A 15257-nucleotide genomic window follows, 5' to 3' on the forward strand; every position below is an offset into this window, starting at 1 on the left:
CAACACAAACTCCATGAGTCTTATCTATACATGAAATCACTTTTCAAGACAAAACAAAACTAAAAGAAAACTTAGCACACAAATTAAAACATAAACATAAATATTTTTTGGATTTTTTGATTTTTCTGAACAAGAAATAAAACAGAAATAACACTATTTTTGGATTTTTAATTTTTCTGATTTTTCTTTGATTTTTAAATTTTTATGAGTTTTTTTCATTATTTTTAAATTTTAACCCCCCCCCCCCCCCCTTAATATTTAAATTAGAAGAAACTATGACAAATTGAACAAAAATAAAAATTGATATCTAACTTTAAGAGTGATTTGGGTTCAAAGTTTTTAGACAAGCTTTATCCGCTTGTCGGTACCCTTATCTTCACATCTTCGTCTGATGGATCGCCGATATTGTTGTCCACTTAAACACGAAAAATTGTGACAATTTTGGACAATTTACCAATGACATGATACATGCATATATCTAATTGTAACTTTATTATCATGATTGGCCCTAATTCTTAAATAAATTTTTCTTAAGACCATTTAACTGACTACAACCAGGGATATTGTTGTCCACCTGAATCGAGCAACGAGATCTACAGACAATCTGTATGTGTTCAATTTTAAGTGTACTAGAACGTGTTTCCCGCTTCCTGATATGCCCCAGCCATCAAGAACTTCCAGAGTACTCCTTACACCGGGTGAGCAGACAACCATTCAGAGACAGGATAGATTCAGAATTCTATAACTTATTACTTCAGAGGGGTTGAGAAGTAGAAGGTTGCATATGTTGTGTACCAGGTCGGATTAGAAGTGACGCAAAGGAGACAGCATATGGCTAACAGATGAGAGGTATTTCACATATATAACATGCAGAGAAATAGAGTTGCATATGTTGTAATCCAGGTCGGATCTCTTCCAATCACGCAAAGGGTGCAGCATATGACTAACAGTAGGAAAGAAAGAAAATAATATTCTACAGACCTAATTTATCGGAATTTACCAGTCGCCCCTTCCAGCCAGAATTAAGGACAGAATCCGCACATCGAGGAAAAGTTACACCACGGTTCCAAGTACGGGTTCAATTAATGTGACGAGTAGATTCTCATATATATCTCCCTGCTCAACCTATCCGAGCATCATATTGTCAGGCTGAACGGATCTGACTAGGTCAAAGTTTGTCAAGTCTATAAATTTCCTAAGTTCAAATTTACCTAGTCAAGTCCATTTAGAATCTTTCGTGCCTACCGACGCATCAACTTCGAGTACGTTACGCAGAATCAGGTTGCCTGTTATCACTTGATAATATCACTTCCCAAAACATCTCCCTCAAGCACATTTCATGACCAACATAATTTTTTATTTTATTTTATTTTATTTATTTATTTATTTATTTATTTTTTGATTTTCTAATGTTTTTGGATTTTTGATATTTCTCCCCCTAAATTTGTGCATAGGAGAGAAACGAAAGTAAATGCGCAAATTTAAATTATCCTAAAACAAAAATTAGTCTTTAAAGCAAATCAGCTTAAGAAAAACTCTATACTATAGAGAAGAAAACGCAAACCGTAAGTCACCGATTGAATTTGCATCCAGAAGGTCTGAGAACAACACGCGTAATCTCATAACAGATCCGAAAATTCTTCATGTCATTAAGCACTGACCCCATGAGTGATCCTTCCTTTCTTCCCTTCCTGCAAAGGACACATACTCTCAAACAAAATTCTGAGTGTTGTATAGTTGAGAGATGCCTCCTATCATGTGCTTGGAACAGCCACTACCAACAAACCGTAGTATGATGATATCCTCCATGGATGCTCCGACACATACCATAATCAGTTGTTCTTTGGAACCCAGTCCATTTTGAAACTGGGTCGACCTTTATCATCAACGCACGATACTCTCTCCCATGACATGTCCTATTTATCACAAACAGAAGACAGAAATATTAGAATCGTTAGTTGATTTGGGAGATTGAGCCTTCGGAACCCATTTGTAGTTGGGTTTAACCCATTTCTTTTTCGATCTGATGGGTGGCTCAGTACTTGCTTTGGAACTTGATGTCGGCCGTTGAGATGACTTTGATTTTGGCGTCGCGGAAGCATCTCTTGGATTGGACTTCTTGGCCGACCTTTCCTTCTTGCCCTTGGGATTTTGATTCTTGTCCTTTGAGGTTTGATTCTTGGCCTTGGGAGTTGAATTCTTGGTCTTCATGGCATTCCAGTCGGCATTGTCTGAACGTGACCTTGAGGGGTTTCTTTTGAAGTGTCTCCTTCTTCGCGCGTTCTGCCAACCTTGTGCATAGTAAGGAACATATGCGCGATTTGGACAATTTCGGGCAATGTGACCAGGTGTTCCACAGTGAAAACAAGTCTTTTTCTTCACTGGGAAATTGTTTCTTCCTACCCCTGGTGGCGTATCCTTGCCTTGTCTCTTGTTTTTCCCACATGCACACTTGCCACAAAACAGAAAAATACAATTGCTCAGAAAAGTAAAGTATAAACCATATTTTGACCCAACATTTGACGGTAGCTCGATGGTCGACTGAGGTTAAAGAATTAATTGGTCTTGATGGAGATTAATCGTGAGTTTCGAAAAACAAGTATTTCAAAATTAAAAAATAAGAAAATTTGTAATTTGAAATTTTGAAATACATAAATATGAACATTTGGTATAATATTTGAAATTTTGAAAATTTTGGAGTAAGAAAAAATGTGATATTTTGAGTTATTATTATTATTATTATTATTATTATTATTATTATTATTATTATTATTTTACGTTTGTTGACCGATTAATCCCGTCAAACCAGATTAATCCCTAATTTCCGTCTAGCATCCATAATGTCGGTTGGAAAACGCTAAACGATTAATTTATGATTAATTACGGTTTCTACAACATTGCTATAATTTGGTAGTCACTATCTTGAACTTAGGTAGTGTTGTGTATTGTGATTAACTATTATTTCATTCGAAGGTTCGAAGTGTGCATGCAAAACAAAATTTAATATGTTATTTGAATCAACGATTATAATTTTATATAAATAAAAAAAAACATAAATCTATTAATTAATAATTTATTGAAAATAGTTGATTAATAATTATGAATTTTTACTTTAAAAAATATATTATTTTTGTAACATTGGTTTCCACGGGCTATAACCTAGTATTAGTAATAATTAAGATTTTTTATATAGATCTATTTTTAGTAGGTGTTTTTTATGTGTGTGTTTACATCGGACCTATGATAGATCAGGATCGGCCCTCATATGGTTTATTACAATATCGTTAAGTCATTTTTATTAATATTTATGTATTCATTATATATTTTCATGTCATCCATCAACATGTAACAAACTATTTGATTACTTGATTTTTGGTTTTGTTAACAGATTATAAAACGATAACAAGTAATATAACTTTTAAATAAAAAAGAAAATTATAAACAAATATTAATATGACAAGCAATATATAAAATATAATATTAGTGACAATATGAAAAATACAAAGAGGTTTAAAATGAAAATACAAATAAAACCAAAAACTTAATAATAATATATTTGACCAAATTTTGTATCAAAAAAAACCAAAATATTGACAATATCCTAACATCTAAAGTAGATTTTTGCATATTTTTAACTCCTATTTTCCTCAATCTTATTATTAGAACCTAACTGTCTACTATTGTAAGCATCTATATATAGATATATATAGATGCTTGAAAGTCCTCAGGGATGAGACCATACAATTGATGATATGATCTAATTAAGTAATTCCACTTGCCTAATATTAATTTTCAAGCCATGAAAAACAAAGACAGCCAGACAAGTTGATTAAGATGAGCCATGGCATATTAAACAAATCAAAGATATGACATTATGACTTACACATAAGGATTTCGAGTGATGAAAAATAGAAACAAAATGGGTTTAGTTGTCAAGGAATGACCTTCCCTTCGCTCAAATCACTATTCACTATTCCTTATTCATCACCAATGCACCAGATCCCATCATCTTAGAAGAACGATGCATGCAGATAAACACATTTGGACGAAACTATTACTAGAGAGTTTTGGTGTTGCGCCCTTTAAATATCCATTCATTGACCCAAGTACCCAACCAATGTAATGAAACATCAAACATGTTTGGGAGCTTGTATCATTTAAGCAAATTATCAAGTCTTCTTTAAGATAATCCAAAGATCCTAACTTAAAATATTAATCTTTTGACACGTCCATCCCTAGCAATAACATCTTCACCATGTCCGAACCCCAAATGCTACATCACCATCTTGGCATAAAAATTAAGGAGAAAAAAAAGGACAATACTCAAAAAAAAAAAAATCGAAACATCATTTTACCAAAAGTCAATTGAGCAATGTCAAAAAATATATGCAACCGACTAACAATTATAACTTCTGTCAAACTCCTGTATCGATCATATTGCCAGACAGCCAACAAAGCTCAAATCCCACCATTGTTAGTGTTAATTCACTCTGCTAGTTCCAGATTTACGCCTCTTTACCCCCAACTCTTTCACTTTGGTCCCTACTGCTGCACAACATAACCATTGTTGATTCTTTTTCCACCAAAATTTAAAGTTTAAAATAACAAACCATATACATATATAGCATACACCATTGCATTTGCATTATGCACAAACCTTCTCTTCTCACATCACGACAGTATGAGCTGCCACATTGACATTTAAATGCCTTTATTGGATGCCCATCATCCTCAAAGTCAATCTGATAATCCTGGAATCATTTCAAATGCTTCACTTCTCTTTTAACTAAACCTTCATATACATATACATATACAGATGCATTATATGATGTGAAGAATGCATACCCATGTCAGCTCTTCATATGCATTAACATTTCTTTTAGTGAAAAAAGCAATCTGTATAAAACGAAAGTCCAAGTCAGATGTTTAAATATACTTACTGTTACAAACACTAAATACAGAAAGTTGATACATATTACATACATGATAGTAGTGATGATCAGGTGTTTCCACTTCAACAGGGATCTCGATCAAATTTGAATCAAAGCATCTAGATTTATATAAAAAAAAGAAAACAGAGGAGCTATAAAGATTCCACTAAAAGCACATGACTTTATAGAGATGAATACACATGTAAGTTAATTACCTGTGATTAATAAACCTTGCAACATTTCCATAATTGGTTGCATCCAAACAGAGAGCTTCTTCATCCTTTAGTATTTGTTCAGAACCCCAATCTGAATCAAGGGATACTGGATATGTATGCCTCTCATTAATCCTAGTTTTCTTGTTTCGTTCATATAACTCCATATTTGTTAATATTTCTCCAACATATTCACATACAAATGAACCTTTTGGCAAGTTTTCAAGTGTGCGAAGACCCCATCCTTTATCCTCCATTGCAAACACCTGATATGTAGTTTATATTCCAATATAATAAGTATATGTTTATCATACAAGAAAGTTAAGAGGAAAAGTACAACCAATTATTCTTTTTAATTTATATTATGTAAACAACATAGAAATACTTAATAACAATAACATAAATAGTATGTTACTAAATCATGATATAACTCCTATATATATATATATATATATATATATATATATATATATATATATATATATATATATATATATATATATATATATATATATAAATAAGAAGCAATTAGGAATGGTATAACAGATTCACATACCTGCAACTTGCAAGTAATACCTCTTTGGACAACACGGTTTCCACATTCCATACTACAACCACATTTTCTCCAACATTCTTTTATAAACTTCCTCACTAGGTGACCCTTACAAGGTTCAGGATTTTTCACATTCTTGGCCCTCTCCAAGGGGCAATCTTGGCAATAAAAATGATGATGATTATGTGGTTCCTGATACATGGAAATGCAAGCCCCTAAAAACTCATCTTTTAACAAACCTTGTGAAGTATAGGCAAATTCTCCCCCTGTTTCACGGGAACAAGCACATGGGACCCGTGAAGAAAGACAATCACCATTACATTTAAAACAGCAATTTTCATCTGCAATTCGAGCTAATGTGAAAGGCACATATGCATCTTGATAAGAGGTATTTTCTGGTATGTACCCAAACTTTGGAAGGTCTATACCAATTTCATCTATCAATGATATTTTCAATCTCTCTGTGCCTCTTGTTATGTCATTGATCTTGTGGATTAACCTTTTATTAGTAGCATTATGATCACCTGACTCGTTGTTTTGATGTCTCTTTCTTTGTATTCCTGATGAAGATGATACTCTTTGAGCATCTAATCTTGCATCAACAGAGGAGCCTTCCATATTGGAATTATGTGCTTTCCGATTGGGATTGGAATTGGAATTGGACTTGGATTCCTTTACCTTGTTTCCATTCTCCCTTGCAGATGAAGCCTGATCTTCGGATTCCACCATTACAGCCTTACTCTTCTTCTGTTAATAACATTCAGATAGAAAAAAGTAGACTGAAGTAGGGAGTGAAGATAATAGAATAACAGAAGATATATATATATATATATATATATATATATATATATATATATATATATATATATATATATATATATTACCTTGTCATCAAAGGATTCAAATATGGCATCTGCAAGGGTTCGATAGTTATCTTCTTCAATTAGTTCCCAGCTTCCTCCATACAATTTAAGAAGATTCTTGAGGACTGGTTTAACAACTTCACGGGAAATGCCTAAGCACTCCATGGCACTAAAGGCCTTAGAAATTTTTGGATCATTTGGATTTGGAGCCCTTGGTTCGGATGCCTTTGAAGATCTTTGAGGAGATGCCATGTAAAAACTTCAGTTTCACAAGTAATTCTAATCAGTTTGTAAAATATGAAATTACGTCTGTGTTTCATAGGATGACATTCAGACTAACAGGCAAGAAAAATAACCAAAATAAGAATTATACACTCCATTCATATAAAAGAAGGAGCACCATTTTGCTTTGTGGGATGTAAATTTGTTCCATTTATGGAAAAAGGTATCTACATGTCACCAACTTTACTTCAATTTGAGTTTCCAGGGATGGGGCTCTGGACACCCATCTGGGCCCACATACAGTCTCCAGAGTCAACAATTACACTTTCATAAATATAGAAGAATAGCTGCCTTGAAACTTGTAAGGACATCTTTAGCCCATGAGATAATGCTAACCAATGACATTAGGTTTCAGCATGAATCAAATCCCCTCCGTCAGAATCAGGATCATCATAAAACAAAGCATTTAGCTAATGGATAGAATTCAAGTGTTACGATCATGCTAGTGGAAAAAGGGGGATCATCAGTATATTTCAGATCCATGTACAGGAAGAATAGATCGTTGATATGTATGTATACGCACATTAATTCTACCCTAGATGCTACATATCATATAACCGAGAACAGATTAGATTCATAATGATATAAAAGAACAGAAATGAATAGCATTTGGGAAGTGTAATCCGAAAATACACAACTCAATAAGACATTAACCTGGTAATAAATACTCTCGAAGCCAAGCTAAATATGCTTAATGAAGAGAGTTGTAAATGGAAATACCCTAATTATATGAACAAGAGAATACTAGCACGGTAGGTAATAAAGGAGACGCTTTTCAAACTTCTTGTGGGTTGAGTAATCAATGAATCACCAAATGACCTCCAGATTTTATAGAAATGCAACTCAAAATAGAGGGTTTGTGTAAAAAAAGGGTTTATGGCATACGTGCGAACAATCGAGGAAATTAGCTACGAGAGAGAGAGTAAGCAGGAAAGATCTTCTCCGATGCATATGCTTGGATTCCTATTTTCGTGGAGGAATGCATCGATCATGACGCAACCGGCTGCGCTCCGTTTCTGCTCTGCTCTCTCTCTATATCTGCATGATAGCTAGCAATGCATTGCGTTTAGAGGGGGCCAAATGGCGTATCCATTTTTTGTTATATTTGGACCCCTAACTTCATGCGATTTCGTTATAGACCTCCCACCTCTTTTCTTTTCTTTTTCCAATTCCATAGGAACTTATGGGCAAACTCAAATTTTGTGTTGAATAGTCACATTCACTCATACCAAATGGAATGCAATAATCTACAATATGATAACAAAATATACAGGTTTGAATAATTAATTTCAGTTATGATATAATTATGCAAATGATATAGGTTTTGTTATTGAATAACAAGTTTCAAACTATTTATTGTATTCCATATGATGTATATGATTATTTAAAATATTTTTGATTTACAATAATATCATCGGTTTGGATAGGGTTATAACTTGAAATTACTTTTTAATTTTATTTATGTCCCGATTTAAACCAGTAGTATTATAATTTGAAATTACTTTTTAATTTAATTGTATGTCTTAATTTAAACCCTCTTAATAATTACTAGATAAAATATGGATTTAGAATATCATACTACCGGTGAGCATTTGGACCGGTGAACCGGGCTGAACCGAACTGGACCGGACCGTTTTTTTGGACCCTCGGGCCGGTTCTCGGTTCTAAGATTTCTATCCGGTCCGGTCCGGTTTTTTTTCCGGTTCAGTCCGGTTTTTACCGGGTTTAGAATGTAATTTGTGATGCTTTTTAAACACCTATAACTCATTCGTTTTAAGTCGGATTGACCTCCAGTTTTTTCCAAAATTTAGTTTATAGTTTGTAGATGAATTTAGACTATAATTTGGTTTATTTTGGTATTATATTCACTGGGTTACAATCCTTCAAAGTAGAGCTATCAAAGCTAAAAAGATTCCGCTTTTGAGTGGAAGATTAGATTATGAGTTTATGAAATTTGTTAGTTTGATTGATTTTAAAGTTTAAACTATGATTTTTTTGTTACGGTAATACTTTTGTATGTTTGTCTTAAAATTGTATAACTTTTATTGGTGAACTTAATTTATATGTTAGTTTTTTTTATTTGGAAAATTAATTTTTGCAAGTTATAATATTATACATCAATGTAGATTAGTTATGCATGAAATGGAAACGTATTAATTTTGCAAGTTATAATATTATACATCAATGTAGATTACTTATACTCTATGCAATTAAAGTTATACCGGTCCAAACGGATCCAAAAACCGGAAAACCCGGACCTTGACCCGGACACGGACACGGACACGAACATGTCTCATCTGGCCCGGTTCATGGTCCACAAAATTCTCCATAACCGGTCCGGTCCAAGAGCCGGTCCGGTCCGATCCGGTCCAAATGCTCACATCTATATCATACATCACAAAAAATTGATCTTAAATATTAAAACTCTATATTTAAGATTAATTTTTATGCAATTGAAATAATAGATTTAAAATAAAATAAAAACAAATTTATGGATTTTAAATTTTATGAATTTTAGTTTATGGATTTGAAATATTATAAAATTAAGTTATGGATTTAAAATTTTATGAAATTAAGCTTATGGATTTGAAATTTTTATAAAATTAAGTTATGAATTTGAAATTGACAAAATTGCAAGATTGATCTCTATGGTATATCAAAACTAGCAAGTTTGGTAAAAAAAAAAAAGTTTGACTCGCAATGGTGGTCCAATAGTTTGATTTTGTTGCGAGTTTGGTCCAATTTGGTTTGAACTTTTTCGTATTGATGATTTTGTCCCTTGTTATTTTATTATCCATTTTTGTTTTATTATAACAATTAAAAAACTATTAAAAATAAAACAAAAATAAAATACCTTTTTTTTTCTCTCTCTCTCTCTCTCTCTCATGCTTAGAAAACCTGCAACAAGACCTAAACATGGATTTCGAAGATCTGGAGCGTCATCCCTTCTCATTGGACCTCCATTTTCACATATCAGAGACATCAAACTCTCCACCTTTATGCCCTAGCTTTTGTCGTCGGAGGAGACGATCTAGTAAACTCGTCGGAGGAGTCGATCTAGCATCGCCGTTGGAAGAGACGATCTATCACTCAATCTATCGACGAACAATCGGAAGGGGGGAGACCACCATTGCAGATCCAACTCCGATTAGGGTTATCATCGCCCCATCGTCTCCGCCATCACCAACCTCTAATGTAACATCCCAAAATTTAAGGGTAAAATTTCATTTTTGATTTAACTAAAATACTATTGTAACTTTGTTCACACATTGAAAAGCATTTTAAATAAAACATTTATCAGAGTTCATTCCCATAAATCACATATTGCAGAAAACATAGGTATATACGCTGTGATCGTCTCGAGCTCCTTTATTTGAAAACCGGAGGTCCCTGAAACCAAAATTGAAACTGTAAGCACGAAACTTAGTGAGTTCCCCAAATACCACATACCATACATATCAACTGATCCATACATGCCATACATAACCGTGAGCCATACATATATCATAATCAATAAAGGTGCTATGTGTAACACCAATCAAAATAGGTCAATAACAATCACATGTGATTATGCCAATCAAGTAATGTGATTTTGTTAAACTAGTAATGTGATAAACTTAGTATGTAGTTCATGATAAATTCTAACACAATTATGGATTATCATACATATTTTATGATACAACTCAAAGTATACGCCCATACGATTACTAAAATTTAGGGAACGTATAAATCTGACTTCGCGTGAACAAGTTATGATAAACTCCAACACTATAAATATCTATAACAATATGAATTTAAAATAGACTTATAATTAGCTATTGGAGTCTAAAAGAGAGTTGTAGTGCTCGTAAATACCTACGTGTGGATATAAAGAACATCAAATACGGAGTTCGTATGCAAAAGTTATGACCTTCCGAAGATACAACTATCTGAGAGTATGACGCGTGTCAGAAAACCCTAATCTGACTGAATTCACGACGTGAGCATCATTTCTCACGATGTGAGGAGTCAAATAGCCACTTTTCAAGCCTAGAAGACACATGGAAAGTCTACGTTTAAGGCTCACGACGTGAGGAGTCAAAGATACACTAATCGAGCCTAGAAAACACGTGGGAATACTATGGGATGACTCTTGTCATGGCTCACGACGTGAGAAGTAGGGGTGGCAACTCTCGATCCAACCCGTAACCCAACACTGACCCAACCCGAAAATAGACGGGTTTGGGTTAAGATTTTTGACCAGCTAACCCGTCAACCCGCCAACCCACCAGCCCGTTTATTTCATTGGTTGGGTTGGGTCATTTGTTTGACCCGCCAACCCGTATATATATATATATATATATATATATATATATATATATATATATATATATACATTACATTTAAAAAAATGATATTTAATTATTAATGAAATTTGATTTTTTCCGTATCCGTAATATTTCGTATTACTGTATTTCTTCTGTATTTATATGTGACTAATCTGTATTTGCGGTTCATTATTCAGAAAAAGAAAAAATACATGTCGTTATTTTCACGAGTCACGAACGAAGAACACATCCACTTTCTATGAATGTTTTCATTTTTCATTTTTATTTGGATGTTATCGACTTTATGAATTTATGTTGAAAGCTTATTTTTATGTTAATTATTTTAATCATTTTATGAATTTATGTTGAAAAAATATTCATTCTTAAAATGTGTTGCTTATTTATTAAACGGGTTAGGTTGGGTTGAAGTCTCCAACCCACCAATCCGTGACCCACCAACCCGTCAACCCATATATTATATGGGTTGGGTTGAGTTTATATTTCTGACCCACCAACCCGAACCCAACCCAATTGTTAGTCCTAGTGAGAGGCCAAAAATCAGCCTATAAATAGTTATTTCGACTCTAACCTTCCGGACATCAAAATCTCTTCTCTCTCTCGTTTGTTGAAGCCATTTCGCATCCCGAGGTCGACGATCACGAACTGCTAACCATTTCTAGTTAGATTCTATAAAATCATGCTACTAAGGTGAGTTTCACGACCCCATTTTAAACTTTTTATCATTCTTCGGGGGGGGGGGGGGGGGGGATACATGTTTTATATTATTTGTCTATATAACTCGTAAATTGTTTATATCGCTTATATAATTTAGTTACATAATTGTTATAACAATTTACCGTTTAAAACAGTCGTTTACATATATAAAATTTAGTAAACACTACCGTTACTATGCCCACATAATATAAAATTATATTATGCATTGTCGTTACTTTGCTCGTATAATATCTTTAATTATTATACGATGTCGTTACTCTGTGTGTTTAAGAATGTATCATTTTCATAAAATGTTGTTATGCTACACGTTTAATTTTTAAAAGATAATTAAACATTATAATTATATATATTAATATACTTACACAATGAAACATTTGTCTAATCACCTAAAATCTTAAAAGTTAAGACTACAACGGTTAAGGCTATGCAAGTAGTGGTTAAATGAGACATATTCATCATCTAAGTTTAATACTTTGTAACACTGTAAATTTCAAAACAAATTTTTCGATTTTCTTATAAAACATAATTCGATTAATATTCATCAAACAACCATATTAATTATCCAATATAGATTAATACAAAATCCCAAGATCACAATGTAAAAACTTCGAGTGTGTGTGTACGGATCAAGCCGGCGCCTTCCCGCGGTCGTCACTAGTACCTGAAACAATAACATCAAACACTGCAAGCACAAGGCTTATTGAGTTCCCCAAAATACCACATATAACACATATTAGCCACTCGAGGCTATAACTCTGTGGGTCCGTGCACCCAAACTCTGTGAACCCTCAGGTTCTAGCTCTGATAACCATGCAGTACATAAATCACATAGAAATAATGCAGTACAACACATAACATACATAGCATACAAATACTCTATCACATAACTCTGGTTACCTACTCAAGGTAATATAGTATAGTGAGAAGACTCACCTCGCGTATCTCGGTATCTCACGAATCCTGGAAATCCCTCGTGCTCGATCCTCCGAGCTCTAATCCTCCTATAACATTATATGTTTCTAATTAACACTTTATATCTCTAAGGTTGACTATCTATAAGAAGTCAACACAGGTCAACTCAGGTCAACGGTCAACGGTCAACTCTGACCGGACTCGACGAGTACCATGGCGACTCGGCGAGTCTAGACGTTTTCACCAACCCTCTGAAATCCTCTTACTACACGTCGAGTATCCCCCCCCCCCTTTACTCGATGAGTTTCACCTGAATGAATCGCGGGGCCACCCCGACTCAACTCGCCGAGTCTCAAGGACAACTCGGCGAGTCCAAGTTTGACTCAGTCCACTCGTCATCCCTTTCCAACTCACCCTGACTCACTGAGTCTACCCATGACTCGATTGGACCACTCGCTGAACAGTCCCAAGGCAATCTTCAAGCTACTCGCCGAGTCGGATGAACAGACTCGGCGAGTCCATGCCATGCAACCACTCCAACTCGCTTCTAAGGTCAGATCTGCTTCCAAAAACTATAGATCTGGCCTCCCTCGATTGATTCATCACGTAAAGCTCCTAACTTGGTACTCATAACACACCCTATAGCTCAATAATGGAGTTTTTGACCTAAGGCATGAGGATTCCAATCCAAAGCCTCCATTGATTCCCAAAAAGCTTGGGTAAAGGGACACTCTGGACCTCTAAGGGTTCAGATCTATGGTTCCAACCTCATAAGGGACCAAAAGGACACTAAATATTGCCATAAAAGGGTTCAACAAACCCTAAATCTAGATAAACAACAACAAACAAGAAGGTAATTCGGATTTATTACCACAAAAGTGATGCTCTGGACTCCAAACCCACAGAAGTGGCTCCTTCTTGCTTTCCCTTGGCTAGCTCTTCTCCTTCCTTGCAACAATGGCACCTCCAAGGTCAATAATGGCCTCCTACTTAGCTCCAAATGCTCACACTCGATTAGGGTTCACTCAAGGGGCTGGTGAGCACAAATGACGGCCATTAGGCCCTTTAAATAAGTCTCAAACCCGAGAAATTAGGGTCTCATTACACAGTGCTGACTCGCCGAGTCCATATCCTGGACTCGTCGAGTCCAGGCGCGATCCCGCGTCCAAATCCGCATCCCTACTCGGCGAGTCTGAGCTCCAACTCGCCGAGTCCCCCTCACAAACCAACAAAATACAATAAACAAGATACCTGATAAAAATCCGGCTGTTACATACTTAGCCAAGACCGTTCCCCATAATCGTTAAATCTTAAGTGAGAGGGAAATTTATGTATAGATCTATACAAGCTGACACCCCCACCTGCGGTTGCTAGCTACAACCATCGACGGTCAAGTCACGGGTGATAACTGTCTAAACATTACGACGTCTGATGAAGCATCATGAGGGGCAACAACTAGTCAGCAACACAATTATGGGAACTGACTGTAACCTTGATAGACACGCCTTAAGCAAACAATTACATAAGTTAAATTAACACTCATATATAGTAAAACATACTTTCAATCAAGAAAGTACACTTATAACAAACACACTTTCGCTCAAGAAAGCACATATGTATCAAACATACTTTGGGTATAAAAGTACACTCTTTGTAAACATACTTTTGGTATAAAAGTACACATTTCGTAAACATACTTTTGTATAAAAGTACACTCTTTGTAAACATACTTTTGGTGTAAAAGTACACTTTCCGCAAACATACTTTTGGTATAAAAGTACACTCTCAGTGAACATACATTTATATTAAAGTACACTCTTTGTAAACAAACTTTTGGTATAAAAATACACTTTCCGTAAACATACTTTTGGTATAAAAGTACACATTTTGTAAACATACTTTTGTATAAAAAGTACACTCTTTGTAAACATACTTTTGGTATAAAAGTACACTTTCCATAAACATACTCTTGGTATAAAAGTACACTTTCCGTAAATATACTTTTGGCATAAAAGTACACATTTCGTAAACATACTTTTGTATAAAAGTACACTATTTGTAAACATACTTTTGGTATAAAAGTACACTTTTCGTAAACATACTTTTGGTATTAAATTACACTCTTTATAAACAAACTTTTAGTATAAAAGTACACTTTTCGTAAACATACTTTTGTATATAAAGTACACTCTTTGTAAACATACTTTTGCTATAAAATTACACTTTCTGTAAACATATTATTTGTATAAAAGTACACTTTCCATAAACATACTCCACCTGAATCTCCGGAGGTATCCTGGGAAACTCCTCGGGGAATACATCCGAAAAATCTCGCACTATTGGCACATCACTCACTGTCGCCCCTCCCGCCTACTAGGTGTCCGTAACATAGGCGGCGTATCCTGCGCGGCCCTGCTGAAGGTAGCGCTTAGTCCTCGCTGCCGAACATAAAGTTGGTCCTC

General features: G+C 34.7%; 1 protein-coding gene across 2 annotated transcripts; it reads right to left on the minus strand.

Moving 5' to 3' along the window:
- Nucleotides 1–4186: 4186 nt before the first annotated feature.
- Nucleotides 4187–6813, minus strand: SUVR4 (SET-domain containing protein lysine methyltransferase family protein). 2 transcript variants are annotated; one of them, XM_078977853.1, is made up of 7 exons: nt 6581–6813; nt 5700–6443; nt 5147–5409; nt 4984–5050; nt 4846–4896; nt 4658–4751; nt 4187–4545 (listed from the first exon to the last, which is right to left on the minus strand). In XM_078977853.1, the coding sequence occupies exons 1-7, from the start codon at nt 6809–6811 to the stop codon at nt 4481–4483; spliced, it is 1515 nt and encodes a 504-aa protein (XP_078833979.1). In that variant the 5' UTR covers nt 6812–6813; the 3' UTR covers nt 4187–4480. The 2 variants fall into 2 exon arrangements, with proteins under 2 accessions (XP_078833979.1, XP_078833978.1); XM_078977852.1 differs by having other exon boundaries at nt 4187–4548.
- Nucleotides 6814–15257: the final 8444 nt, after the last annotated feature.

The sequence above is a fragment of the Lactuca saligna genome, chromosome 2 (genome assembly GCF_052625555.1).
Source record: "Lactuca saligna cultivar CGN05327 chromosome 2, ASM5262555v1, whole genome shotgun sequence".
NCBI lineage: Eukaryota > Viridiplantae > Streptophyta > Magnoliopsida > Asterales > Asteraceae > Lactuca > Lactuca saligna.